The sequence below is a fragment of the Dromaius novaehollandiae genome, chromosome 7, assembly GCF_036370855.1.
Source record: "Dromaius novaehollandiae isolate bDroNov1 chromosome 7, bDroNov1.hap1, whole genome shotgun sequence".
Classification (NCBI taxonomy): Eukaryota; Metazoa; Chordata; class Aves; order Casuariiformes; family Dromaiidae; genus Dromaius; species Dromaius novaehollandiae.
The window spans coordinates 40,812,931-40,827,379 of record NC_088104.1 but is presented as its reverse complement, the minus strand read 5'-3'; the positions used below and the strand labels follow the sequence as shown (position 1 = coordinate 40,827,379).

The 14,449-nt window shown below is 40.8% G+C and overlaps 1 protein-coding gene across 4 annotated transcripts in view; it reads left to right on the top strand.

Annotated features, from left to right (window-relative positions):
- ERBB4 (erb-b2 receptor tyrosine kinase 4) overlaps positions 1-14,449 on the top strand; it is a 574,745-nt gene that overhangs the window by 416,314 nt on the left and 143,982 nt on the right. For 2 of the 4 annotated variants that reach the window (XM_064515342.1, XM_064515340.1), the window contains exons 14-16: positions 1,047-1,140; positions 2,684-2,838; positions 9,084-9,158. In XM_064515342.1, coding sequence (XP_064371412.1) covers positions 1,047-1,140; positions 2,684-2,838; positions 9,084-9,158 — 324 coding nt within the window. Of the gene's footprint in view, positions 1-1,046; positions 1,141-2,683; positions 2,839-8,917; positions 8,963-9,083; positions 9,159-14,449 lie in introns of all 4 variants that reach the window. The other 2 variants (XM_064515343.1, XM_064515341.1) reach the window with 1 other exon arrangement.

Below are 14,449 nucleotides of genomic sequence, written 5' to 3'. Positions count from 1 at the left end.
TAGGGGTCTTTGTCTTGTCTTTCAGTCCTCAATAGGAAAGCTTTATCTCCAAAGCTAGAGGAGGATCAGCTTCCTTGCAATAGTCATCCAAGGGTTTCCTCTGCTAGACTGTTGCAATAGGTCCTAATGGCTCTAAAGGAGCAGAGAGCATCATTTAACCAAGCACAGAGACATTTGTCCCTTATGGAGATATTAGTGTAGCTCCACTAACTGTTTAATGCATCAAGATGGGATTCATCCCAAAGCTTAGGTGTCTGGTCTGAGCTAGTTACATAGATTCTCTCTGGTTAATGGAGAGAGAAAGACCTGTTCAGATGTTACTTCATCTCATCCTAGAAGATGGTGAGATGAGTTGTGTCGTGAAGATGTCACAACTTTGTGTCAGAGGTTAGCTGATGAATTAAAATATGAAGTTACTTCCCCCCCCCCCCCCCCGGCTTATAAGCAGTTTACAAGGAAAAAATCTCCTGGGTGATGGTTTCTTGCAGATACGTGAAATAAATGAGCAAAATTTTTTTTACTTTTTTTTTAATAGATTCAAACTTTAGTCTAGAATGGTTGTGTATGAAACAGTTTAAGAGCCTTTTGGAGAATGGGGTTTCATATTGTGGTGTTCACACAGACTTAACAAAAACAGCAGAAAGAAAACTGTAGCCAATGCATTTGTAATACTTTCCTATCTGATGATGATGATGTTTCACATGTACCAAGTGGCTCCCTGAATTTGACTTCGGAGTGACTATTCCATGGATACAAACAGAGAAAAGAGTAATTTCCTCCTGTAAATGAGGTCCTTATTTCTTAAAGCATGGGGAGAAAAAAATCCCAGTAGTCTGATATTGTCAAACAAGATGTCTGCTGCTTCACTCACCTGTGAGTGATGTTGCTGATGGGGCCCAGTTTTCAGCTGGTGTAAAGCAGCACAATGCCATTAAAAGAAGTGATCTCAGCTGAAATGATTTCCACCAGGTCAAGAGCCAGCCCTTTTAGCTGTTTCAGTCTCAATTTTTGCTTTCTCCTAACCTGTCTGAAAAATATTTCCCTAGGGAATTTCGAGAGTTTGCAAATGGTTCTGTCTGTGTGGAGTGTGATCCCCAGTGCGAAAAGATGGAAGATAATATGATCACGTGCTATGGGCCGGTAAGAACAGCATTTGCTATATTGTGGGCTAAGTTAAGGTTGCTGAAATGTGCTAAAGCACAGGTATTCTCAATTTATGGGATTAGAGTGGCTATTGAAAGATAATGTTGACAAAAGCAGAAAATGTATATATTCTGTGTGTGAGGGCAGAATTCTGTTAAACTGCTGCTAAGAGTAAAATCCCCTGGATAACATTCCTTAACAAAATGATTTAAAAGGTAGTATCCTTTTCTTTCCTGAGTTGTCTTAATGCCTTACTGGTGCAGATGCACGAAATTGCTTATTTCCTGTATGTAGCAACATCCTATTTTGCTTTGGCTGCTTCTGTCTTTCATTTTTAAATGATATATGGTATTCAGTTACGCTTTGAGTGACCACTTTTATCTTTGTTTTTATTCACAATGCTCAATTCAGTCCTGTTCTACTGCAGTTTTGGTTGCCTTTTTTCCACAGTGTGGGGATTTGTCTCAATCTCTCAGCAATCTTGAGCAATTGGGTTTTTTCCTACTCAGAATAGCTTTTTAGTGTCTTTTGATATGGAATTCCTTGCTTGCATCCTAAAATCAATATTAACCCTGGCTATCACCTTTATAATGGCCAATGAATTTTGTTTCACAGATTGTTGCTCTTTTTTGGACAGAGAGAAGTCATCTCTGTCTTCTGGTCTTTTGTATATTGCCAAGATAAAAAGCAGAAGATGTCCTGAGCAATGAGGAGTCGTATTTTGAGCTCTCTATCACTGAGACAATTTGACCTGTAACTTATTTCCTTATTTCTGTGACTTACCTGCTGCATACAAAAAAAAAAAAAAAAAAAATTACGCAGACAATCATTCTCATCATCTTTTTTTGTTTTCTGCAATGCCCCATGAAGCAAGAAGCTAAAGTTGCAAGTTTTCAGCCCATGAGAGAAATCTGCATTTGTAGCAGGGCTTATAGACGTAGAATCCTAGACCTTTGCCCAAACTGACCACCAGATCTGGTCAGCTCCACTGGCTTATCACCACAGCTTTCAAATTTTACCTTTAAATTCTCCAGGAGCCTTGGTTTGTAGTTCTTAGCAGCCTCATCTCCATGTGTATTAAGAAAGAAACCCTGTAGTTCTTCAGTATTGTTGTGGCCAGAAACCACAGGCAGAATGCAGAAAATAATTCTGGGATGCAGACCTAGTGAGTCCCACTGAGAGGCCACTGTGGTTGCTTTGCATATATGGTTCAATATTGAACAGTGTTGAAAGAAATTTCTCCGACAGATTAAAGTGGGCAAGTCCATTGTGATAACCGCATCAAATAACATGAAGAAACCTATTATTTATTAGCTGGAGTTACTCTGTACAGAGTAACTTTATGGTCATATGCACCAGGATTTACATGTGGGCCTCTGCTTAATGGTAGCCGGAGCGCTCACCTAACTCCCTGTTTGTTGGGAGGGAAATGCCATTGCAGTTATTGCTGAGCGTGCTGTCAGTCGAAGACCTGCAATTCTAGTGCAGCAGTAAAAGGCAGAGTAACTTGAATGCACTTCATTTCTTCCATGCTCTCCAGGGACCCGACCACTGCACAAAGTGTTTCCATTTTAAGGATGGTCCAAACTGTGTGGAAAAATGTCCTGATGGCTTACAGGGGGCAAACAGCTTCATTTTCAAATATGCCGATGAGGATCGTGAGTGCCATCCTTGTCATCCAAACTGCACCCAAGGGTAAGTGCAAATTCTATGAACTGAGCCATTCTAGTTACTGTTATAGCATGTCGTGATTTAGATGCAGTTTGGCTTGGTGTAAAGCATTTGCCTCATTCCAGAAAATAGTGTGTGTGCAGGCAGCAGCAATGTAACTTTTCATTTCCAGGTCTGTCATTACATTCAGGTTCCAGTCATGAATGTCCAGCAGCTTTTCAGAAAAAATACTTATACCCCTTTTGAAAAGCATACAGCAATGCTGTTAGATTTCTTTCTAGCTAGCACTGGTCTATATCAAATGTTGCTACTGACGTTTGTGTGAATGTTGGCCTCTGTGATGACTTTATTTAGTATTTGTTGCCAGAATTTTTATCCCTTCTCCCTGGTATTGATGGACTTCCCCCTGCAGCAATTCTGGGACACAAAAAAGGGTTACTGCTCCCTCTTATAGATGGGAACTGATGCAAAGGTTTGTCTGAAATCAGAGTTTGTGCAGGAATCTGAATCTGAGCATCAGTTACCCCAAATCACCTGTTGCTTTTGAAAATATGTAGGCCATTGTATCTGGGTCAGCATTAGGAACTCGTGCAACAAAATAACAGTAGTCAAATACATAGCTATTGTTTTACATGGGACACATGAGTTAGAAAGGTCTTTTTGGCAAGACAGTTGGTGATGTCCGGCATACAAAGAAAGGGAGAGGCAGCCTGGGGAAAAATGAAAAAACTTCAGCCAGTGAAATAATCTTCCACAAGAGGCTTTTATTGTTTAGCAGCTAAAATTAAACCAGTAAATTATTCAATGTAATCCTGATGTCAACAGCTGTTGCCATTCAAAACGAGACCTTTTGCTGGTTTTGCAAATCTAATTACAATAGAGCCATTAGGGAAATGAAAGTGAGATCGCAAAGACACAGCCAGGATCTGTTACAGATTTGTCTTCCACTCAGACCCTGTAAATCAGTTACGCCATAAGAAAAATGCTGCTACTGTAGAAGAGTGTAAGAAGAAACAATGCAAGAAGATGAGCTTGCTTCAGGAGCTCCAGTCCTGGCTGTAACAGAAGGTGGAAGCACCAATTCTGATTGAACCTGACAAGCCCAGCTATGGCCAATAGATTTACTGTCCAGCCTGCATGGGAGATGCCTTGCATCTGTGCTGGCCTGTAAACAGACCAGCATGTGCCTGACCTTCCCATTGCCGCCTCTGTTCTGGCTGATCCAACTCTTACCAATTTTTGTGGCACAGCTGTGTTTCACCTGGACCAGGAAGGGAACAGAGTATTTTCCATTCCTTTGCAGTTCCTCATATGCACCTGTGTTTTGCAGGTTGTCTCTGCTCTTATCTCCCTGGTAGAATGGGGTCAAGAAGGGAGGCCTTTACACCTGGTGGTGAAAATCTGACATGCTAGTCCATAAACAAATAGGAAGGGCATTAGGCAGCTCTAACTGAATTTGCTGATATTCATTGGCAACCCTTAGTGATGCAGCGTTCCTGGACACTGCATATTTATGTTGTCATTTTATCCCTAAACTTCCAGCTTTCCCTTCTTTCTCTGCAGCCCTCTGCACCAGCTGATTAGGTGAAAGAATGTCTTCCCTAGCGTAATGTGCAGTCCCCAGAGAAATGACAAGGTCCTAATAGCGAAGGTGCCAAAGATTTCTCCTGGGTTGCATTGACGAAAGCGTGATCACCTTCCAGATGAGGAGCTCTCCGTTTTGCCATCAGTCAAATACTAGTTCTCACAGAAATCCTCATCCTCTTCTTATTAAAGGGTTAATATGTTTATTCTTAGGTCTTCTGTCACTCCTTCTAAAAACAACCCACCCTCCTCCCCCCTGCCCCCCCCCCCCCCCAAAAGCTGGGTAACTATAGATACCTTTTCTAATGTTTCTAAAAGTTTTCTGGAATGTGCTTCTCTCTCTGCAGTTCTGGTAAAGTGTGATGATTGTAATGAGTGCCCCAGAGGCCTGGGTGGGTTTTATGCATTGCCCATCTTCTTGCCCACGTTTTCAGGGTCTTGTTGCATATGCCCACAGAGGGAAGAGGAATCAATTAGTCTCCTTCGCTTCCAACACTGAATTCTCTAGTTTCGTATCCTTCCTTGAGAAACGAGTATTTAAATCCCACTGCAACAACCACCAGTCAGGATTCTTCAGTAAAATAGGGTATGGGGGGAAACATATCTTGGTATTTGTCTGTCTTGATATTTGGCCCACAACTGAATGGTACAGAGAAACCGTAATTGTACTCCATCTAGCACGTCCGTTCTCTCTGTCAGATCAGTTGCCGGAATAAAACCAAGACGCTCGCAGTACAGCTTAGGTACTTGTCAGAAAGTGTTGAGCTGCTGCAGAGCACTGCTCCCGGTATGGTATTATCTCACTCCTGCAGTGTTGCTCTCTCCAAATCGGGGTGCTTGCTAAAATGGGTTGTTAGTTCTCATAGTCAACCCCAACCTTTGCTGTCACAGAGGCAGGTTTCTGTCCCACCTTCCCGTTGCTGCAGAGCACTTTGCCACAGATTCTTCAAGGAACTGGCAGATGATTGCTTAACACCCTGGAATGTGAGATTTGATTATACCATTCTCCTCCCTTATTGAAGTATAATGGCTACTCCAGTTAATAGTTGTGTCATTATCCAGCTCTGTTAATGGTCTTAGGCTGACCAAGAGAACTGTTGAGGAGTGACTTCCTTTTGGATGCAAGACTTCCTTTGGCTGCAAGAGCTGTCCTCTTGGCCTTGCATCCATGTGATAAGCATCAGCTACTTGAAGCCAGTTTGGAGCAGAGCTGAGGCGCATGAGACAGCTATCTCATTTAATTCATGAGAGTTCAGAAAGCATTTGGCACTTCTTCTTGCAGAGCTCTCCAAAATGGAATACTTTCACAGAAATAAAATACTAATTATATAATAGCATTTGACAGTCTGCTTCCTCACCAAGCAAGATACAAATGGGAGATCCCACTGGACACCTCCTCTCATTATTGAAAGGCATTTTCTCTCAGATTTTTTTTGAAGGAAATGCATTACTCTTCTCCAAAACCTTTTTATTGCTCTAAGCCAAGAGCAGCGAAGTCATGGGAGCCTTATCAGCACGTGTGATCCAGAAGGGGTTTGAAAGCACAAGGACTGTCTTGCCCCTAAAGTTTAGGTGTATTTTTAGAAAGGCATTTTGAATTCTAGGTGGTATGATGGTGCAAATTCAACAGCAACACACTCCGAATAAGAGAATGGTTATTATTTTGTTGATGCAAAATCTCCTCCTACCCCGCACTCCACTTAATTTCCTTGGTATCACCCTCAGTGTGCAGTTCCTCTTTTCTAAATAAATCGAAGGTTTTGACTCATCTGGCTTTATCCATAGGAATAGCTGTATCAGCAGGTTGTTGCCAGAACTGGGGTTTTCTCCTGTCTAGAGCTGATCTATTTATGCCATCTTATAATCAGTTTAGTTTGTTTAAAATGGAAAAAGAAATTGTGAAGTAGTCTGACTAGAAATGGCTTTGCTACTCCAAATCTGTGAAAAGTTAAGGACCCACCTTTCTATTCTGAGTTATTAAGAGACAATTCTTGAGAGAGTTGGAAAAAGGATCATTTCAGAAAAAATCGTTGTTACTCCAATTTTCGAACTGTTTTAACTCATCACTTTCTTTCAGAGGATAATTACCTGTAATGCTAGAATGAGCCCCAAGTGTAATTTTCTATGTAAGCTGTATTGGGCTATTGTAAAATATTGCATATCTCATTAATAAATTGGGACATATCTATTAATGAGTTCATTTTGCAGAGAGAACCTGGAAATGAAAATAGCATCCAGACCCCAAGCAGAAGAAGGAACCCTGGGGGTGAATTGAGTACCGGAGTGATGTATGATTGTGTTGTACTTGTACTTACATGTGTCAAAAAGGTTGAAACCAAAGCAGTTATTTTCAGAGGAAAAATAACTGATGATTTTATGGTGACAAACAGCTTGTTAATAGAACCAAGTGTTTGCTGCCATTACTCACGTAATGTTGTAATTTACAGCATTTAAATGAGGACTGCCAGGCAAAGAGCATGGGACTGCGCAACGTGACTAGGAGTGGTGGAAACTGCACCTGGACAGAATTTTCTCTTTGGGGCTGGGAAATCCACTGAAGTCAGTGGTATTTCAGCTCAGACATGGGTGAGGTCCAAGCAGCGCTCTCTTCCTGGATTCAGATCCTATTCTTCAAAAGTCTAAGTGTAGCGATGTGAAATGGCTCCAAGACAATAGGCTCTTATGTTAGTCTGCCAGTGATCTGAACTAGTAATGGACTCCCAGCCCTCTAATTTGAAGAGGGCCTGCTTTTTATTTATAGCAAGAGTCTGAGCTCAGCTTCTTTTGACATGCTAGGAAATGGAAGCTCTGAACTTTTTTCAGCCTCCATCATTACTGAACTGTTTTTCTTCAAAATGCTGAGAATGCCTGCAAGAAAGAAGTGTTGGATATTACTGAAACTGGACAGAATTTAGACCTCTGAAGCCCAAGGCAGCTGAAATTTCAAAAAATATCTGTTAAGAATTCTATTATATTTCTTGAGTTCTTGAGCATTTAAATCTACTCTTTACACTTTGTGCATTTTCTGGCCACCTGGGTATTTAATGAATCCATTTTATGTCTGCCCATTTGCTGCTGGAGTTCATTATTGGGAAATCCTTACAATCTGTTTTTGCATGTCCCAGCTTTTATGTAAAAATAAAGATCCAAGTAAACAAACGAGCTAAGGTACACTATCATTCTGTTATTCCTGATCAGCAGGAAAGGGGAGAAGACAGTGAAATTGAAATCACTGAATTTGTTCTGTAAGGGCGAAGTGATAGGTAATTTAGATGCAGGAAAAGCTGATGAGTGGCAAGCGATGGGTAAGTGGAAAGAAGATCTCATGGGAGCATATTTAAACTCCTTCAGATTTTGACACGAGTCTCCTTTTCTCAAAACCAAACTGAAAGAGGGAAACTTTAAAAGAAAGATGGGGATCACACCTTAAATCCAAAATGCTTCAGCATAAGTGAGTTTTAAGGTTCTACAGGAGTAGATGATCTGATCTGTCAGTAGACTTGCAGCAGAAGATCCTGTTACTAAAAGGATCTTGAGATCTTGTTAAAGGGGTGAAATAAGCATTTTGGTTTCCTTAAGAAGCCAGGAGCTAAACAGATGCCTTAAGATGCAGTCCCCATGACTACAGAGGGACTAGCGGGGCGTTCAGCACTGAACAGTGTCAGGCTATCTTAACCCGTAAAAGCTTAACTTTGCCTATCTGTTACTGAGAATCTTGACTGCTGTGTAAGTAGTATAACTGACTTACTATTTGAATGCAGAGGGCCTAGTAGGCCAGCTCATGGACTGCTCTTCGTAAGGGTTAGGAAACTCCACAAATATCCATGTTTTGCAAACAGACACTTTGCCCGTGGTTGTGCTGTAGTGATGCTGCATAAAGTGATTTCGTGTGTTTCCTTTGGTGAGCACCTGCTGCTTTTGCAGGTGGAGGATTTTTGACAGCATCTAAGGAAGGCAGAATAAGATGCCTGAATCAGCAGAGACACCATTTTGCTACTGCTGCTTCTCTCCTCCTCCTCCTCCCCCCCCCCCAAATCTCATCTTTGAGTTTCCCTGATAACAGTACAGTCAGCTTCCAAAATATTCCTGCAGTCACCCCAGCCAGGGAGTTAGAATGAACAATCACATCAATTACAGGCGAAAACAAGTTTTGCATTGTGGTCCTGGAGGTCTTGAGTGTTGCAAATGAACAGCTTCTGTGCAGTAATCACTGGTTTGATGATTCAAACAATATCCAAGAAGAGCAACTCTATTGTCAGGCCTCCCACGTATGCAGGTGAAACCTGCCTTAAGTATTGTTTGAGCCAAGATTTATCCAACCTTGGAGTGCTGTTTATGTTGCTATTATTGTTCCCATCACAAGCTTGTTTTTGTTATAGGCTATAATCTGTGGTAACTTGGGTCTCTCTTGAGAATTATAATTAAGAATGTGGCACAAAGGGGGGATTCCAGCTTCTTAGGTCTGTGAATAACAGATTTCTCTCTTTCTCTCCCTGTTTTCAATTTGGATTTGCTGCAGGTGCATAGGTCCACGTATTGAGGACTGCATCGGCCTGATGGATAGGTACTTGCTGAGTGATCGTTCCCTGTGTGTCCTTCCATCCTCCACGTGTGGACAAGGGCGCATGCGTGTGCATGTCCTTGTGAATGGCAAATGACGTCTTTTGTTCTGTAATTGCCTGCAGGTGTAGAGGTCCCGCTAGTCATGACTGCATTTACTATCCATGGACACGCCAGTCCACTTTACCACAACATGCTAGGTAACATCCACCACTTTTCCATTTTTTGTACATGAGATCCTTCCCTAGTTACCATAGGAATGTTATACTATCCAGTTTGGCCAGAAATGCAAGTCGTGGGGAGAATATAATTGATCCTTAACATTAAGTTGTGCCTCTGAACATGCAAATTTACCCGTTGAAAGTCAGTTAAGATGACTTATGCATTTAGGTTGATTGGATAATGCCAATTTTTTTTTTGCTGAGATGAAGGCAAATAAAATGATTTGATTATGAAACTCCCTGCAAAAATACCTGTTTCTTGATGGAAATTTTCTGAAAGTAAGCACAAGGAAAAATTCTGTCTAAATTGAAATTTACATTTTTTCAGTTTGTTGGGGTTTTTATAAAACAGAACTTAAAAGAAAATGAAGCTTTTTTTTCTATACTTCTTTTGTGGAAGAAAGTAAATACTTCAGCAAAAATGAATTTCTTCCTCAGTTCACACAGCACTCTATCTGATAATTTTTTATTTTCTGTTAAAAAAAATCATCATAACCTTGCAGCAGTTTTGTTTTTCAATAATGATGATCAAACCACATTTCTGCAGTTTCTAGTTACACTGCGTTTGCTTTTGTGAAAGCCCATCATTGCTGTCGATTTTGTTTGTTTTTAAATTCAAACTGGTTAGTATGACTTCCAGGCTTGTGGAATTATTGACATGAGCTAGAACTGGATGAGAAATGTATCCTTTCAGTCAGCTTCACCTCATTGAACATTTTACTTTGTTTTTCTTGCCATTGAAGTGAATATGCTTAAAGTTCAGATTTGAAGATTTTTTTTTTTTTTTAAAAAGTGGCCTTTACTTTTTAGTTATGTACCTAATGTGAAGATCCCAACTTTCTAGCTGTTGAGGGAGAATAGATGTGAAAGGCAATAATCTAGAAATGCTACCAGATGGTATATCCATTTCATTAAATTGGTAACTGTTTTGAGTTGATTCATAGCCCAAAGATTAGGCAATGGAAGAAGACTGAGTTTTTCAAATTTGAGTGTTTTTGGAATCCTTCCATTTTGGGGTATCTGGTTTGAGATAATTTTGAGGGACATTTTCAGATGTGCTCATCTAAACTGAGATGCTCAAAACCTGAAATCAGTTTTAAAGGTCTCCATTTCATCAACTTTACCCAAAGCACAGAAGTAGAAGATGTGTTATTATTTGCATAAGTTTAAGGGGCTTACAACTACTGAAACTGAAGGACATGCTGAAGTTCTTCGTTTTAGTAACCAGTTTTAAAATAACATGCATTTCATCACTTAGATCTTTAATCAGTGTTTGAAGGAACATTAAGAGCTTCATACTAGGGTGACTTCTTGTCATGCAGTAGGATAACACTGTTACAGAGTTTAGTCTGTTACGAGCTGCTCATTCTAGCTTCCCCTATTTGTACAAAAGCCATGCAGACTTGTTCACTGTTCAGCTCAACTGGTATAACTGCAAAACTTAACTTGGCATTGGAAATGTTCAGATAATATGCAAGTCTCTGTGGGTACTGCCAAATTCCCACAAAGTCAAGGGGAAAACTCCTGTTAAATTCAGTAGATGTTAGTTCGGATACTGTGTTTAAAAAGCAAAAGTGAAATTAGAGGTGTGGGACCTCAAATGTGATGACACAATAGCGAGAAGGTGTCTTCTAGTGCCAGGCTTAAGTCAAGCGTTAGCAGGCAATGCTTATTTTGTGGGTTTTTTTGTGCAAGTCATAACATTTGTCTCAAATCGGTAATCTATAGTCAAGGTAGTAAAGCTAACTATCGAGGGAGATGAAAATTAAAGTAAATGTTTTCCTGTACTCAAACAAGGCATTTTCTACTCCATTCAGTGTGAGTGGTAATTGACCCTCAAATGTTTCCTTTTAGGTCGTGTGGAATTTTTTGGTTCTATTTTGCTGAAATTTTTTTAGGAGAATTATTGTACTGTATGTGTGATAAAATACTAATATGTGTTTATTTTTTCACTTTCAAGCCAAAGAAGGAAACCTAGGGCTTTTACACTTCCATATGTATTAGATTTGTAAAATTGTGCATTTTTGGTGAAAATGGTACCTTTTGGGCAAAACTGCACTGGCAAAAGTGATGCTTTTTATTTGTGATAGAGATGTAAATCAAAATGGTCCCACTTTAGGCGGAACCTTCTTCGTGTCCCTTTAACAATTCTGTATCCTCCTTAGGCTTACGGACCTTTTTAAAAAATTAGTTTTACCCTTCTCCATTGACTTGAATTTGTTCCATTGACTTGAATTAGCATTGGGTTGAAGGGCAAGGCGCTCTGCTCTTCAAGCAGCTGATAACGAGAGCAGAGCTCTGCAGACAAATGAGGTATTTCTCATCTCCTTCATCTGTTTCCATTTTCATACCTGTGTTTTTCTTTCCCATTTTGCAGTTTGCAAATTGTTGTTGCCGTGATGCATTGGCTTGAGGGCCTTTGCCAGAGTCTGGTAGGATAGCAGGGAGATTTTTACTGTCACGTTTAATAAAGAGGAATCAGATGTGCATCACACGACTTGTTTTCCAAATTTCCAGCGCAACTTCAGACAGTTCTTCTGCATGTGTTCTGTGGAAAAACTCCTTGCTTTAGGTATTGAATGGCTTCCTGCATAGTTGGTTTGGTTTGGTTTTTTTGGCCCCTTAACTTCAGTACAGTACTGTTCAAAATGATGGTGGAAACCCTTTTATTCCCCCATTCTCAGCTCAGTGTCCCTTAAGCTATTGTACTTTTCCTCTAGACCACTTAACAGATGTTTCAAATGATGGGTTACTGGTCAGATCTCTGTATGCGTGTCCTGTTTTTCCGCATGTGGACCCAAATGTATTTTCAATACATTGTTTATCCTCACGAAGGCTTAGGCCATATTCTTACCTGTCAGAAAAAGTTCAAAGTCTGAAGGGCTGAATGTCATCTTGACTAACAAAAGCTTTTAGAGGTCCTGGGAGAAGCGAGCACCTCTTCTGTTTGGGCTTAGTTGCAAATTTTAGCTGTTGTAATTACAGCTCCTGCCAGCCCCTTCAGGACGCAATAACGACGCGCAGCGCCAAAGGTGCAGGACAGGCCTTGCCCGCGGAGAACGCCCCAAGCCTGGGGGAGTCCTTGGCTGGCGTAAGGCTGACCTAGCTTCTTGCTTTGCCTCCCTTTCTCCCTCCTTCCTTCCTCCCCGCATAGGGTCCGTGCAGGAGACGAGGGCTTGTGTTCTGAGCCGAATCGGCTATTCAAGCTAGGCTGTGGTCAAAGGTTTTGACTTTAAGTATGAATTTTAAACATGTTCATCCTCCTCATGATTCATTCAGCTTTAAAAGAAAAGAGATCATCAAAGGAGGAGTGAAGTTTCTGTTTTTCTGGTGCATGAGAGGTTGTAAATCTGAAGGTGTAGTCAGAAGCCCGTGGTGCATATGGAAAGGAAAGAAATAGCACCTTGGTGTGTTGGTCTCAAGCAAGCGTTGTCTCTATTGATTGATGCCCTAAGTAAATTTCATTCGCGTTTCCCTTTTAATTAAGGGAAACTAATTAGCCAGGCCCACCATTGTCAAGTGGTTACAGAAAGCAATGTGTAGATGTTAACTCAAATTACAATCCTAATACTTCCTTTATATCAACAAAGGATGGTCTCTCAACGAATCATCGCTTCTTAAACAAAAAAAGCTGTTTTACGTGCTGTGTATGTGTACAAGAGCTAATTAACAGTAAACCCTGCATAACATAGGCAAATCCTTTCATAGCTGTTTTGTACCCCTACACAGCATGACTTCAGCAGACCTTCACAGCAGCTTAGTAGCTCTAAAAAGATGATGGGGAAGGGAAACCCACCTGTAATAAACTGTTAGCGTTCATTGCTCTTATGGTGCTTTGTTCTGCTGCTTGGAGGAAAGCGCTCCATATAGTCAACAATTATAGTCACTTCTGGAGGGGAAGAAGAAGAGAATCTGTATAAAATAGGAAAAGTAGGATCTGAGAGTTCAAACTAAGCTACGTACCTATCCTGATTGGTAAAAGATGCTGCTTGTGAGGTATTTCTAATACGGCATGCTCTGATGCTGTACCGAAACAGGTCAGCTGAAGAAACAGATGGTGGCTTTTTGAGGATTTTTTTCCTAGGAATTGAGACTATGAAAAACAGACTGGTTTTGGTCCTATGTGTGTGGATTGGGCAGAGATGAAGATAACCTGTCAAGGTTGAGAGAGTGGAAGAACTAGAGGGTTGCCTAGTCACACAAGTGCTTTTTTAAAATCTGTTCTGTGCTCCAGTAGTTTGGGGACCCTGTTGAGAGTGCACAGGGTAGAATAAGGCAAGAAATCTGGTGTAAGGAGTAGTTTGTTATAGAAGGAATGGAATATGAGTGAAATACTCTGATGTATATTGAGGTTGTTGCTGTTCATAGAGCAAGTTTCTTGGCAACAGAGCTCACACTTGGTGGGTTTGACTAATAGTCATGACTGCATGGTGGTGCATACCAAAAAGAGAAATGCCAGGGTTAGAGAAGTGGCCTTAGTATGTGTCTGTGTGAACATAGGTGTGGTAATCTTTAGCTTCTTACTTGATTTGTTGTTCGGCAGCCTTCTTCAGCTGCTGGACTCTGAAGGAGCATTAGTGCTGTGCCAGTCTTACCAAGTGAGCAGGTCTCTTGCAGAAGCGTGCAGTGACTTCTCTGCAGTTGGCATAACACACAGGGGAACGTCGCATAGTTTGTAGTCCCTCTGTTATCCCTGAACTTCACGCCAAGCGTTCGTTAAGTCCTACCCCTCTGTGCCTTCAGTGTACTGCCCGACTTGGTTAGCAGTATGTGTATGGTCAGCCCACTTTAACAACAAGCTTCTCCAATTTATGAAAGTACCGTGGAAAATATACCGGATGTGCTAATAAGATGTTTACCAAGCTTTGGAATTCTGCCATGTCGTAACCAAATTTCTGCAGCACCTTTGCAGATAGTTCTCAAGAAAAGCCATTTAAATACTTTTTTTTGCTGCACTACTGTGAGTTGCAAAATACATTTTAAAATACATTTAAAAGAAGAAAATTCTTTATGCTGAAAAGTGCCTAAATAATTTTTACTGAAACTAGGAACAGAAAAAATAAAAATGATATACCAGATGTGGTGGGTCTTTGTGGAAAGACTAGAAGCATTAGGAAATTCTCAACTATTGAAAATGGATTGTTAGAATGGAAGACAGTGTGCAGTCCTGTGACAGTGGTCACTGGTTTTCTTCCTCATCAGGCTATGCCAGCCTTTTGCTATGTGCCTGTACTGGTTTGGCTACGCTAATGGTATGGTGCAGAAATAAA